Raw genomic sequence first — 15,000 nt, forward strand, 5'->3', positions numbered from 1 at the left:
CGTCGGTAAACGAGGGGGGAGGGGTGGGTGGGTTGGTTGGTTGATGGTTGGTTGGTTGGTTGGTTAGTTCGGACGTTTGGTATTAATAATTTCGAAGCTGGAGCTGGTATCGGTGCCGGTATTGAAGAGAGGAGGTGGAGGTGGTGCACCAGGAGCTGGTTTCCTGGATTGGTCGAGCTGGCGAAGGAGACAAGGAGAGCTAAGGAAGAAGCCTCGATAAAAAGTAAAAAAGTGAACAACAAAAGAAGAAGAGAAAGAGGAAAAGGAAAAAGAAGAAGAAGAAGAAGAAGAAGAAGAGAAATAAGAGAAGGAAACGTTAGTGGTTGTGACGATTCGTTATTAGCTCGACTTTTCTAACGGGCCATTATTAATCGGCTCGAATAGACATCGCGGATTTAGACACATATCCAAACGCTCATATCGATCATTCTCTCATTGTTAACAAAAATTTAAAAAAAAGAAAGAGTATATATATATATGTATTATATGATATATAATATATATTTAATATGCCGTGCATTTGAATCAGAATCTATTATGATTTTCGAGGAATATCAAAAGGAGGAGCAAGGAACAATGCTGATAATGATGACGATGATACGTATATAATATAATATACGTGTGTCGTGTGTATATGTATGAATATCATATCCCCCAAGCTAGGAACGTAACACATTCGTCGACGAACGTGTTTTTTGATTTTAATCCTTTTTAAAATAAAATATGAGGTGCCTAAGTAAAGAAGTTATTTAATATAAAGTAATAAGAGAAAATTAATAGGAGGAAGAGAGAGAGAGAGAGAGAGAGAGAGAGAGAGAGAGAGAGAAAGAAAGAGAGAAAAAAAGAGAGAAGAAAAGATAGAGAGGAGAAACTAGTGCCTAAAAAAAAAAAAAAAACAAAGCGTACGTAAAGTAACGCTAAAAGTTTGTTAAGGTACGCGTGGTTAAACGTCACGAAATCCTCGCGATTAAAATAAAATTAAGTAATTAAGCCAATTCCTCCATCGAGAGAGAATTTCATCGGTTCGCGACGGTCGGAAAAAGGTAAATCAAGAAAGATAGATAAAGAGAGAAAAAAGAGAGACAGAGAGAGAAAGAGAAAGAAAGAGAGAGAGAGAGAAAGGGAAAAAGAGAGATCGAATTTTCGTGGGTGGCCCTCGTCCGATCACGAACAAAGAGCACAAAAGTCGTAAGTAATGTCACGACTAATGCTCTGCAATCTCGCGAATACGTCGACCGGGGGAAATGATACGAATAACAACGCGAATACGAACAGCAGCATGGAGGACGACGATTCTTATCCACTGCCAACGATCTATCGGTAAGTTCATCGATGGACTCGTCGATCTTAATGATTAATATTCGATCGATCCTGAATATTTATTTGTAATATATAATAGAAAAGAATAGGATATATGACGAATCAAAAATATCGAATCGTTTGTTTCTTATGACAATTGGTCACAAACAAAAACAAATTTTTTTAATAATAATAATAATAATAATAATAATAATAATAATAATAATAATAATAATAATAATAATAATAATAATAATAAATGAACAAATAAATAAACAAGAGAAAAAGAAAATGTGAGAAGCTATTAAGATAGACAATGATGGATGGATGGATGAACGACACGTTTCTAAATTTGGATATCCGAGAAACGTTTAGGAAGGAGGGATTAGCTAACTCTGACAACGTCTGTTTTGTCAGCTTGAATAAAAAGAAAAAAAATAGAGAGAGAGAGAGAGAGAGAGAGAGAGAGAGAGAGAGAGAGAGAGAGAGAGAGAGAGAGAGAGAGAGAGACGTTTAAATACGTCCTGAGCGAATAATAAAGAGCATAGGAGTATCGTTTCCGCGCTGGTGACCCACATTGGAGTCCTTGCGGTAGTCCCGGACTTTAAAGGGGCACAAACGAAGTCGCGCATTTTCCTTCTCTATATTTTAGTCATACACACGCATACACAGAAACATACACAAAGAGGCAGCAAACGTCTCCGTCTTTCTTTCTAAAAATGAACAAAAAGCTTTGAAAAACAGAGAGAGAGAGAGAGAGAGAGAGAGAGAGAGAGAGAGAGTGAGTACACCCTTTTCTCAAGAGTGTATATCTATTTATATAACAGTTTGATATTAACGTACACAATAATGCAAGATTTTAGAAAACAAAGTTAAAAGTATATGTATACAACGTTAAGAAAAATAACTTTTGAATAATGATTGTATGTGTGTGTGTGTGCGCGCGCGCGTGATGTGTGCATATGTATATACATATATATACACGTAATATATAATGGATCGTGAAAATATTAGAGAACACTTCTTCAAATTAAATAACTTTAGTATTTAGGGCAAGCGAAAAGAGTAATACAAATTTGTCTTTAATAGATATGAGAAGTAATTAATATGTGTATATTAAATATATATTGGTTATTGTTGTTCTTGTAAAAATCATAACAAATTTTTAACATTTTTATTCAAACATTTTCATGAAAATAAAAATAAACAAATTAAAAGAAAGGAAATGAAAAAAAAAGAAAAGCCATTTTGTCGTCCAATTTAATTAATTTAATTTGTTGTTCGGATAAACATTCGAAGCACTTCGTTTATGTTAATGTAAAAAGAAAAAAAAAAGAAACGAAAATAAAAATGAAGAAATGAATTTATCGAATTCGAAAGAAATGGCAGATTGCGCATATATATGTATATAGATTATCTCATCTTCAATGGTAATGGTGTGCCTGTAATACGCGACAATCATTAGTTTATCTATTTTTTATTATTCCTTTCAAACAGTACCAATAGAAAGTTGTTTGCACGTCGCTCGAGCTTTTCATCGTTGCATTGCAACGTTATTGATGTTGTTGATGTTGTTGTTATTTTCGTTGTTGTTTTCTTCTTTTTATTTTTCTTATTTTTCTTATTTTTCTTCTTCTTCTTCTTCTTGTTCTTCTTCTACTTTCTTATAACTTTTGTCGTAAATAAGAAAGGAATTATATCGACGAGAATCGATGCCTTTGCCGTTCATCAATTTCTTCGGCCTTGGCTTTTAAGCATGCATTTTTAACGTTTCCAATGGATAAAAATGAGGAAGCCCGAAATAAACCTGTAGAAGAGATTTAAAAGTTTCTTTGTATTTTTGAAAAATGAAAATCATGTCTCTCCTCTCAATCAAAATATCTATATGTACGTATGTATGTATGTATGTATGTATGTATGTATGTATGTATGTATGTATGTAAGTATGTATGTATGTATGTATGTATGTATGTATGTATGTATGTATGTATGTATGTATGTGAGTGCGTGTCACTTGCTATGCCTTCGAAAAAATACATCTCTCTCTCTCTCTCTCTCTCTTCCTCTCTCTCTCTCTCTATCTATCTATCTTTGTATTACTTATAGATTTATACTGAATACAAAAATCATATTCGCATGTGTTCTTGTCTGTGTTTATCGCAGGTGTCGCGCACCCATAGCCAGCTTGGATTGCATGGAAGAGTTCAACGGCGGTGGCGGTGGTGCAGAGACAGGCGTGCACTGCAGCAACACAGCAGGAACGAAAGAGCAGCTACTGACTAGCTGCATTGCTGCACAAGCGCAACGTTTACAGCATCCTTCGCCAGGTATTCGGTATCGCAACTTGGGGAAAAGTGGTCTACGTGTTTCCAATGTTGGGTTAGGTACGATACACTATTATTTCTTTCAATCTTTTTTCTTTATATTTTTTTTCTTTTTTTTATTGTTGATGTTTATTTTTTTTTGGTCCTCTACTTAATCTTATCAGGCTGTTTATTTTGTCTCTCTCTCTCTCTCTCTCTCTCTCTCTCTCGCATTCTTCTTTTCTCTCGTTCAATATATTCCGAAAAGATTGAAATGTCGAGTAACAACGAATGTAATTGAATAAAAAAGAAAAAAAGAAATGTGAGAACGAACGTATTGCAAAAATCGAATAGTTATGTACTAGCTTTGACTCCGTTCGATTATGATAGAATTATCGAATAAAATTCTCGCCTCTCCGTTGTTCGCGTTCTTTTCAATATATCGCCTAGCAAACTGGAACACAAAGCTCCATCGAGCTTTCATTTTAGATATACTTTCCTGTCTATCTATGTATCTATTTGAACCCGAAATATATTCAGTTATTTATTTTTACATCGAGAGATTGCGTTTTTGGTACGCGTGACGGTCTACGGGACCGAGATAACGATGCGTTTTTGTCTCTCTCTGTGAAACGATGAGAAAGAAATGCTCGTGGCCTTAATTAGCGCGATATCGGGACGTAATTAATGGAGAGAAAAAGAGAGAAAGAGAGAGAGAGAGAGAGAGAGAGAGAGAGAGAGAGAAGAGCGGAGGAGGAGGTAACGAAATAGATATATAGATATATAGAGAGAGAACGACGATATCTCATTTCAAAAATTTTTTTTATCGAACGATAACAATTTTACACTGTTACTATTATTATCGGTAGCATTCTAATAGGGTTAGACAAATACATTGTCACGAGATGTTTTTTCTAAAAGTATAAAAATGGTCGTTCGAAATTCTGATGGAAATTCAATGAAAACGTGAAAGGACTAACTAAATACTCAATCCCGTTATTCCATTTGATACATTAAAAAAAAAAAAAAAAAAAAAAAAAGAAAAGGAAGAAGAAAAATTCACAATCAAATAAAAATAAAAATTAACATAAAAATTTTATATATGTAGTCCGAATAGAAACAATATTGTACCATCCGATGTTCCCTGTTAATTCTCGATACTGTTTTTTTTATTTCTATTTTATTATTAATATATTCGTTGTATACCAGGTACTTGGACAACCTTTGGTGTAGGGGGATGCGGCAACGAAGAAACCGCCGAAGCTGTCGTTGCTCTCGCATACGACAGCGGCATCAATGTGTTCGACTTGAGCGAAGCCCACAGCGGCCATCGTGCGGAAATACAATTCGGTCGGATTTTATTGCGCCGTGCTTGGAACCGTTCGAGCTACGTCGTTACGACGAAAATATATTGGAACACGAAGTAAGGCAAATTTTCTAACATTATCTATGCACGTTTGTATGTTTGTATGTGTTTCTCTTTCTTTTATATATATATATATATATATATATATATATATATACACATACATATACAAAATATTTCAACAAGAGTGATACAACGAAGGAAGGAATACAAAAAATAAATCGATGCTTCATTTTCAAGAAAAACTATTTTTAAAACATATTTTTGACATTTGAAAAAATAAAAAAATTATCACAATACATTAAAAAAAATGCACAATAATTTAATTAAAAGAACACGATTTTCTATGAAATAAAGATAAGATAATTGAAATTTTTAACAATTTCTACGCTAATAAAAATTAATTTTTGTAAAAAAACTCATACATAATCATTCTTATTTATGAAATTATTCGAAAGAGATAAGTAATAAAACAAATTAATACACAACAGTACGATAGTAGCAATCAGAGGAAATAGACAATAATTAACTTTGCATGGATTTACGAACAACGAATCAGTTTTCGTCAAGTCGAAGCTTACAATAAATTACAAAAGTATCGAATAGGTTAAAAAAACTTTTTTTGTCTCGAAAACGGAGTGACCGTTTCTTAAAAATTATATTCTACTTAATTTTTTTTTTTTCACAAAGTATTACCGATCCCTCTGCTCAATTGTATCACTCTTCGGTACACTCTCTCTCTCTCTCTATATATATATATGTGTGTATGTATGTGTTTCTTTAATTTTTTGTGGATTTTATTGGAAAGCAAAAATCAGTCGAGCTTTTGAGCTCAATGTTTGAAAACTTCCTCGTTATCTCGAACGTAGACTTTTAAAAACGATACAGTAATTAAATTGAGAGAAAGGGATACCCTACGAAAGCTGTTGCACGCTCGCTCAAAAGTTACTTCGTAATTAACTTTGGAAACGTACGGTAAGAGAAAAAGCGAGAGAGAGAGAGAGAAAGAGAGAAAGAACAATGTCTATGTGCGAGAGCGCGGAGAGTACTATGAAGGTGTCGATTTTAATTAGGGCACGCTTTTCGTCGGGACAGTGTTGAAAATTCGTTTTGATCCTGTCGTAAGTGGAAAGCTTTATTCAGGAGAAAGAACTCTCCTCATATTACGGTTCTGCGATTACAATATTCAAAGCACTTTCGAAATTTCTTATATATTTTATTTTTTTATTTTTTTCTAATTTAAGTTTTTCACACATCTTTTCGAAATCGATAATATTCATATAAATGTTGAGAATTCGAAAAAAAAAAGAAGAGATTATGTATATCATTGAATCACTAAAAATGTCTTATAAAGAAAAGAAAAAAGGAGAAAGAATTTAATAAAAATATTTCATTAATTCTCCGCAAAATCGTCCTATCTTGTTTTTCTACATAATACTCTTTGGCACAATATTCGTTCGCGTCCTAGATGAAAGTCGTTTCTCATATGGTCGAACGTTTCGTGAAATCTTTGACGTAAGAAGAAAGAAGAACAAAACGGATATAAAAGAAAGAAGAAAAATGAAATAAAATTAAAAAATCAAACGAATGAATTAACATGGAATACGACATTACACATTATTGCGTCACATTGTTGCGTTATTTATCAACTTTATTACTTTCTGATTTTTTTTAAAAAAGGAAAAAGAAAAAAAAACAAAAATGATTAATGCGCTTGAATTTCTCAAATTCATATATTCATAAATTAAGTATTCGATCGATATAGAAAATAACAACGATATAAATTATTTGTCTATACAATTATTAAGAATTAACGTTTAATTATTAAGAGTAAACATTAATTCTTATAAGAATTTATAATTATAAGAATTAACGTTTACGATAATTAGAATAATTTATTATATCAAAGCGAAGTATCGTTCAAGTGATCACGTTGGTCAGAAGATATGTATATAACAATCATTCTCACCTAACATAACAGGATAGTCCAAATGCATATACATAGATACACAGATATATACATACATATATACATAAATATGTTCTCCTCGTTCTCCTCGATACATAGGAGAATGCATTCCAGTGGTGTAAACGCGTTCGATCGTACAGCTTAGAGTAGAAAGTAGTACGACCGAATGTCAGGTCGCACGCGTTAACCGCACACGTATGTATGTCAAATCGAATAGCAGAGTATGACGCGTTAAATCATCGACAATTCTTGCATTTTGTTCTTCGAATGTGAATAAAAAGAGAAATAGATAGAAAAAGAGAGAAAGAGAGAAAGAGAGAGAAAGAGAGAGAGAGAGAAAGATAGACTATAAATGTAACGAGTCTCTCATTTCTCTTTCCTTCTATACGCGTCTTATCTATCCCCGTCTGTCTTTCTCTTTCTCTGCTGTTTATCTATTTCTCTCTCTTTTTCTTTTTCTCCCACGTATGCTTTGAAAAGCTTTGTGAAGCTTATTGTTGTTCCACGGACTGTCCAGTTTCAAACATTTCACGTCGACCTCGCCAAGGGTTCGCTTCAATATATGAACACATATACTCTCTCTCTCTCTCTTTCTTTCTCTTTCTCTCTCTCTCTCTCTCTTTCTTTCTCTTTCTCTCTCTCTCTCTCTCCCTCTCTCTCTCTCTCTCTCTCTGTCTCGACAAAAGGTACGAAATATGTATGTATATATGAGAGTATGTATATATGAGAAAAGAACACGACAAAAGGAGGTCGCGGCGGCGACAAATGCGATCGATGTGTAGAGACTTTACGTTTCTCTTTCTCTTTTTCTCACACTCTCTCTGTCTCTCTCCCTTTCACACACAGATACATATATATTTTTTTACTTTTATTTAACTTTTCCTCTGTTCTCCTCACGTTATTTCTCTATCTATGTCTATTTAAGTTTTAAATAATAAGAATTTTATAAAATTTCATGTTGGGATTTTTATAAACGAAAAAAAGAAAAGAAAAAAATTACGATCACATAGATATCTTTCTCTCTCTCTCTCTCTCTCTCTCTCTCTCTCTATCTATCTATCTATCTATCTATCTTTTAATTTGATCGTAAAAAGTATATTTTTATGTTCAACAATGTGCATCTTATAAACATGTAATGTTTATAACATAATTTTCGATCATGAATGGAAAGATCGTTATGATAAAGAATAAATAATTTTCGACAGGACAGAGGGACGAGGATTGTCGCGTAAGCATATAATCGAATCTGTGCAAGCGTCCTTGGTCAGACTGCAGCTGTCCTACATCGATATCGTCATGATTCACAAAGTCGATCCAATGTGCCCAATGGAAGGTAAGCTTCAAGACAAACGTTCTATGCACTATCGATTCCACCTGCACTCGTTTTCTCTTTCTCTTCCCCTCTTTCACTCTCTCTCTCTCTCTCTTTCTCTCTCTCTCTCTCTCTCTCTCTCTCTCCCTCTCCCTTTCATACACACACACTCTCTTTCTCTGTATTTCCTAGAAATTGACTTGACTTTATAATAATATTCGATTACCCATGTACGTATGTATAAAGGATATAGATTTTAATCGGAGAACTTTTTGCAATTACTTTATGCAATTACTTTTTGTAATAGGACACGTACAAATTAAAAAAAATACATACTTGTGTGTGTGTGTGTGTGTACGCATATATATGTATATACGTGCCTATACCGTATTAAGAACTCGTAAATTCGCAGAATGCTCTCTTGAAAGAGAGTGAGAGTGAGTGAGAGTGAGAGTGAGAGAGAGAGAGAGAGAGAGAGAGAGAGAGAAAGTGAAGAGATGAAGTCTCTCTCTATATAGACGATCGTAAAATTACGCTCGAATGCGCTGTAAATGTGAGATATAAATACGAATACGAGGTAAAGATATAAATAGTCTGTCAGTGAGAGAATTTCTGCCGGCACATGTTGTTTAACCACTCTTCTTCTTGATTCTCTTGACGAAATTACTCGTTAAGGATTTTCAAAATTTCTATGTTATTTCGAGAGATATAAAAAAGATAAAGATATATATATATATATATATATATATATATATATATATATGAGATATGAGAAAAAGAGAAAGAGAGGAATAAAAAATTTTCCAATTGACATATTAGGATAACATTTTGTCTTTCATTCCTGTTATATTTATCAAAGAGAAACTCATAAACGACGATAATGATGACGACGACGATTGTAATCGAGATACGTCAATATCTCTCATATCTGTTTATTCGATCTCTTTTCAGAGATAGTACGCGCCATGAATTACGTGATAAGCAAAGGTTGGGTAATGTACTGGGGTACGTCACGATGGTCTCCTGTTGAGATCATGGAGGCCTATACGAATTGTCGACAGTTCAATTGCGTCACACCGATCGTCGAACAAGCCGAGTATCATCTTTTCTACAGAGAGAAACCTGAACTATATATGCCGGAGTTGTACAATAAAATCGGTAAAGGAAAATTTTTTTATCTATCAAAAATACAAACATACATACATACATACATACATACATACATACATACATATGTGTATGTATGTATATATGTAAACATTCTTCTTATCGTAGATCCTTAATCTAAGAGAGACAAGACTTATATATGTATATATATGTAGGTATAGAGGTATATATGTATATATATATATCTTTTTTTCTTTTTTTTTTTTTCCTTTTATCTCTTTTAAGGTGTCGGTTTAATGGCATGGTCCACGGTCACCATCGGAATGGTTTCATCCAAGCCGGAAGATTGCGGAGTGTCCTTCCTTTCGAGATCCTCTTACAAGGTAAACTCGAGCTCTTTATATCGACCGTTAGTAACTAACTCCTTAAAATAGTCCTTTAGTCTCCTTCTAGTCCTTTTACTCCTTCTCCTTCTACTTCCTCTTTTTTATTATTCTTCTTATTCTACTTCGATCGATTCAGAGAATGTGAATTTACTTTCAGAATAAGTATTCTTCCTTCAGTTGGACGGAAGATGAAACGCAGTCTTTGTATAAGGAGGTGCGTTTAATCGTTAAATGTCTCGATCTTATATTATGTAGGATCGAGTTTAGATGTTCATGGAATGATCGTATAAATAAAAATATACAAATGTTTATGTACATATATATAAATATATATATATACATATACATATGTATATCTATTTTCACTATCGTAGGAATATGCTTGGAAGGACAAATCGGCGGACGATGAAACACGAAAATATTCGGATAAATTACGGGATGTATGTGCTCTTGCCGAAAGGCTCGGATGTTCCTTTGGACAGTTGGCCATTGCATGGTCCCTCAAGAATGAAAGTGTTCAGTGCCTTCTCCTCGGTGCATCAAATATAGATCAGCTGTACGAGAGCCTTCAGAGTTTACAGGTAAACCAGTCTCGTGGTTTGGTCAATATGAAAAATAAATCATAATTAATATAGTTACATCTATCATGATTTTACATATCATACTTATTGTCTACACACACACACACACACACACACATACACACATAAAGAGAGAGAGAGAGAGGATATATCCAGATAGATAATATAACCGAACGTGTATTAATTTAATATGTAAAAATAAGTCGAAAAAGAAATGAAATGACATTTTTTCATTTTCGAGATAATCATGTTTGAAAATTCTCTAGAGTACGTGTAAGTAAAATATGTACAACGAATTATATCTGAATTTTTAAACATTGTAATATAATAATGAATAAGAAATGTCAATGAACGGATAATTATCAACGTTATTAACGTTATTAACATTATTAATATCATTAAAATTAATTACGTTGTTATTGAAGAATTTGTTCGAAGCGATGTCCTTATTAACGTTCACTGTTTAACTGATGAAAACAGACCAAATATAAAAGAAATAATAATTGTACCATTGAAAACAAAATGTAAACCTTATAGAGTATAACGAATACGAAAGTATTTTGAAGAATAGTGAAAGAAAAACCGAAACTCAAGCGAAAAAATCTTATCTTTTTTTCTCGACATATTTTTATACGTAGAATCATCCCCTCCTTGCCTCCCTTTCTCCCTATCTATGCCTGCTTTTATCAATAATACGAATACACCTCGTACACATGTATACAGAATGTCACAATGAAAATTAACCATCAGAATTATTATCAAGTCCAATAATTTTTTCAAGAACAACTTTTTATTTTATTTATGCACACACATATAAAAGTTACATATGCACACGTATAAAAGCTACATAAATTATAGCTTTATAAGTTAACTATATAATTTAGCACGTTGTAGGTCACCGGTGGTGGCCTTCATTGAACTTTCCGTTTAGGTCTTTTTAATTATTTTACATGAAAATGAAATAAGGTCATGAAATGTTTTAGAATATTATCAGTTTATTATCATGGGCAATTAATGGGTCACGCGATGTGATGGATCGTTTCTGACTCGCAAGGAAGCGTGATGCTATTATATTTCAATCAATTCTGTATTTTTTAATAACATTTCGTTGCTTCTTATCGCGTAAATAACAAGTAAAGCCATTTGAAAAATGATATCAATCAGTCATTCGAGTAGAAAATTTTTGTTTTTCTTTTTTTTTTTTTTTTTCATATAAATTCCTTCAAATGTTCCTAATTGTATACTACAATTTGTTTTATGATAATATCATAATGGTAGCATGCGTATTTCGATACATTTATTAATAATCATAAGAATAAGTTTTTGTTGTATCGATATTTAACAATTATTAGATATAAATAACAATTATTACATATAAGTATATAACTATATATGTAATTATATAGTATAGATATAAGTATCTATAGTATATAACTATTAGATATAAGAACATAATAACTATCTTAGGTTTAAGTAGGTTTTCTTTTAAAGCCTTCTGGGCAAATTTGAATAATAGTAGTTCTTAGCAAGTTGGTTGTTATGGTTTTTAATCATCTATTGATGTGCTATGGAAAATCTTTTGATTTCCTCTTTTATTATGGGTTATTTAATTTTTTCTTATGTCATTGTTTCTTACATATCAGAATGCATTTAAGATTTTAGTATAGTAATTCTTAAAATAAACGATTGTAGATTTTCTAATTTTTTTTCATGAGATTTTACAATTTGTATTCCATAAGTCTATATTTGATAATACTTTTGCAGATTTTACTGTTTATATTCAGTTTGGAGTTACTATTTATCAGAGCAAGTTCACAGTTTTTCTATAAGTTTTTATTTCTTTAATTTTCTCTTGAATATATATATATATATATATATATATATATATATATATATATATATATATATACATTTTCTAGTTTAGTTTACTATCCAAACGAAAACTAAATATTCGACGTATTTTGTTTGCGGGATTTCTGTGTTACGAAAATAAATTTTCTAACTAGAAAATATCGTGAAACTAAATTTTTGTATTGGCTTTATTTTTTTAGTATAAAAGTTATATACGTATAAACATTTTCTGGAGTTGACTTTCATCTTATTCTATTCTATCTAGGCCTTTATTCATTTTAAGTAATTGATTTCAATATATAAAATAACAGTTTATGTTGGAACATTTGACATTACCCTTTGAAGAGTTTCCCAGTTTTTTTTTCCTACAAAACTTTACTAGCATATTCTATAAACAAAGTTAACAAAAAAAAAATTATAAGACAAACAAATTAAAAAATAAACAAATTGAAATTATAAAATAAATACATAACACTTAATGTGCTTTATTAAGAAATTATAAAAAAATACGAAATGATACGAATTGATGTTTCGTCGATACGTCATAAGAATACATTGTCTATATCTATTTGCTACGTTTACATAAATTTTAACATTTATTCGACTTATTCCAAGATCATTAATTTGTTCGTTGGCTTTTGTTGAAATCAATAATATTTGGTATTTACGCTGTATATCAAGATGACGCGATTATTTTCGAATTATGAATACTATAACACGCATTTCTCATTAACGACATTTTTTAATGGAAATACTCTTTTGTCTGTCATAAAAGTATATCTTCCTCTTTGAGAGAAAATATAGAAAAATATTCCATAAAGGAATATTTTCCTTAAAGAAAAAGAAATATCAGATCGGCCATTTTGTACATTTGTTATAAAATTTTAACAAAACATTTGTTAAACATCCTATGTTTTATATAACATTCTCTCTCTCTCTCTCTCTCTCTCTCTCTCTCTTTTCTTATTTTTATTTGTAAAATGGCAAAGTTTCGTGAATAGTACTTAATGTTTAATTATATTGAATAATATTATGTAATATTTAGCCTCGAGAAAATTTCTTTGGATGTGCGATTAAAAACTAAAGAAACATTTTTTAATTAATAATAATAATAATTATTAATATTAATATTATTATTATTATTTTTATTATTATTATTATTATTATTTTTATTATTATTATTATTATTATTATTATTATTATTATTATTATTATTATTATTACATGCTTTATATTTATGGCGCATATTACATTATCAAACTATCTTCGTTAACTAATTATTTTTTTTGTTTTACTTAATATACGAAATTCATGTTTCATAAACGTTTACAATGAATATAATATAGATTGATATATATATATATATATATATATATATTTATAAATAATTAATATATATATATATAAAATTAAATTTATTAATAAAGTTATCTTCAATTCCAGTTAATCCCAAAGCTAAACGCGACCGTAATGAGCGAGATAGAAAGGATACTCGATAACAAACCGTCCCGGCCACCGATGGTGTCGACTCTGGCACTTAGATGACAATCGATTTGCCCCCCCGGCAGTGGTGGGGGCTCTTTAGACGAGGGAGGAAGCCCGAAGAGCGAGGGTGGTAACAGCCAAGACCAGGAACAAACAAAGGAGGTGAACAACAAGTTGTCCTTCTGCGAGATACAATGAACACATACGGATGAGTGAGAGACATACACACACACACACGACACGTACACCTACACGCACGCACGTACGACGCATCGACTTGTACACATTAACAAATAATAATAATAATAATAATAATAATAATAATAATAATAATAATAATAATAATAATAATAATAATAATAATATTAATAATAACAATAATAATAATAATAATAATAACAATAATATCCTTGCGTTTCGACGAGATTACACCGGATATGAGAATAAATAGAAGAAAAAGAATTTCAGAGAGGAAAATGATGAAGAGAAAGAAAGGATGACACGATCAGAGAAAGAAGGGAAGAAGAAAGAAAAAACAAGAAAAAATGGATTTGGAATTTTATCGTTCCGGTGTAAATATCGTCCGTTGGATGTATTCGTAAAACGAGGTGATGACAATACCTTCAATTTGCCGAGAAAGATCTCTCTCTCTCTCTCTCTCTCTCTCTCTCTCACTCTTTCTCTTTTTTCGTACATTTATTCAAAGTTTTGGCAAGAGAAAAATTAAAGGAAAAAGAAGACTAGAAAGGAAGAAAGAAGAAAATACGAACCACGAATAAATAATGAAAGAGAGAGAGAGATAAAAAGAGATAGAGAGAGAGAGAGAGAGAGAGACAGACAGACAGACAGATAGAAGAGGTAGGGAGAAGAAAGAAGAGAGAAGAGAGAGAGGAAGAAGAAATTTAATAACACGTTACAATGTCGTCGACACGAACTTTGGATTTTTCGTCGGAATATTAAAGGAAAAAAGAGGAGAAAAGAAAAGAAAAGAAAAAAAAAGATGAAAAAGAAGAAAGAATAAATAGAAAACGTTTGTTATTACATGACAGACTCAAGAAGCAACAAAACTGAGTATCTCTCTCTCTCTCTCTCTCTCTCTCTTTTATACACACAACATACACAACATTTACTTTTTGAGTGGATATTGCCACTCTCTTTGTTTCTCTCTTTTGTACATTAATTGAGAGAGTTTTAGCAAGAGAAAAATCATCAGAAGGAAGAAACAAGAAAGAAGAATAATACAGACGAAAAAGAAACTAAGAGAGAAAAAGAAAGAGAGAGAGAGAAGGAAGGAAGAAATAGAAAGATATAGAAATAGAAAGAAGAAACTGATGGCGTTTT

At 31.6% G+C, this 15,000-nt stretch overlaps 2 protein-coding genes across 5 annotated transcripts in view; both read left to right on the plus strand.

Moving 5' to 3' along the window:
- The window catches only part of LOC124949997 (voltage-gated potassium channel subunit beta-2), an 18,206-nt gene extending 3,431 nt beyond the window's left edge, over window positions 1-14,775 (plus strand). For 2 of the 4 annotated variants that reach the window (XM_047496011.1, XM_047496012.1), the window contains exons 2-9: window positions 3,463-3,683; window positions 4,812-5,025; window positions 8,143-8,270; window positions 9,201-9,407; window positions 9,642-9,739; window positions 9,900-9,956; window positions 10,117-10,323; window positions 13,618-14,775. In XM_047496011.1, the coding sequence (XP_047351967.1) occupies window positions 3,494-3,683; window positions 4,812-5,025; window positions 8,143-8,270; window positions 9,201-9,407; window positions 9,642-9,739; window positions 9,900-9,956; window positions 10,117-10,323; window positions 13,618-13,719 (1,203 nt within the window). In that variant the 5' untranslated portion in view covers window positions 3,463-3,493 and the 3' untranslated portion in view covers window positions 13,720-14,775. Of the gene's footprint in view, window positions 1,321-3,462; window positions 3,684-4,811; window positions 5,026-8,142; window positions 8,271-9,200; window positions 9,408-9,641; window positions 9,740-9,899; window positions 9,957-10,116; window positions 10,324-13,617 lie in introns of all 4 variants that reach the window. The other 2 variants (XM_047496009.1, XM_047496010.1) reach the window with 2 other exon arrangements.
- LOC124950000 (formylglycine-generating enzyme) overlaps window positions 13,802-15,000 on the plus strand; it is an 18,036-nt gene continuing 16,837 nt past the window's right edge. Inside the window, exon 1 of the mRNA XM_047496015.1 lies at window positions 13,802-13,821. The gene's annotated coding sequence lies outside the window, so the exon portion shown is untranslated. The remainder of the gene's footprint in view (window positions 13,822-15,000) is intronic.

This window comes from Vespa velutina, chromosome 6 (genome assembly GCF_912470025.1).
Source record: "Vespa velutina chromosome 6, iVesVel2.1, whole genome shotgun sequence".
Classification (NCBI taxonomy): Eukaryota; Metazoa; Arthropoda; class Insecta; order Hymenoptera; family Vespidae; genus Vespa; species Vespa velutina.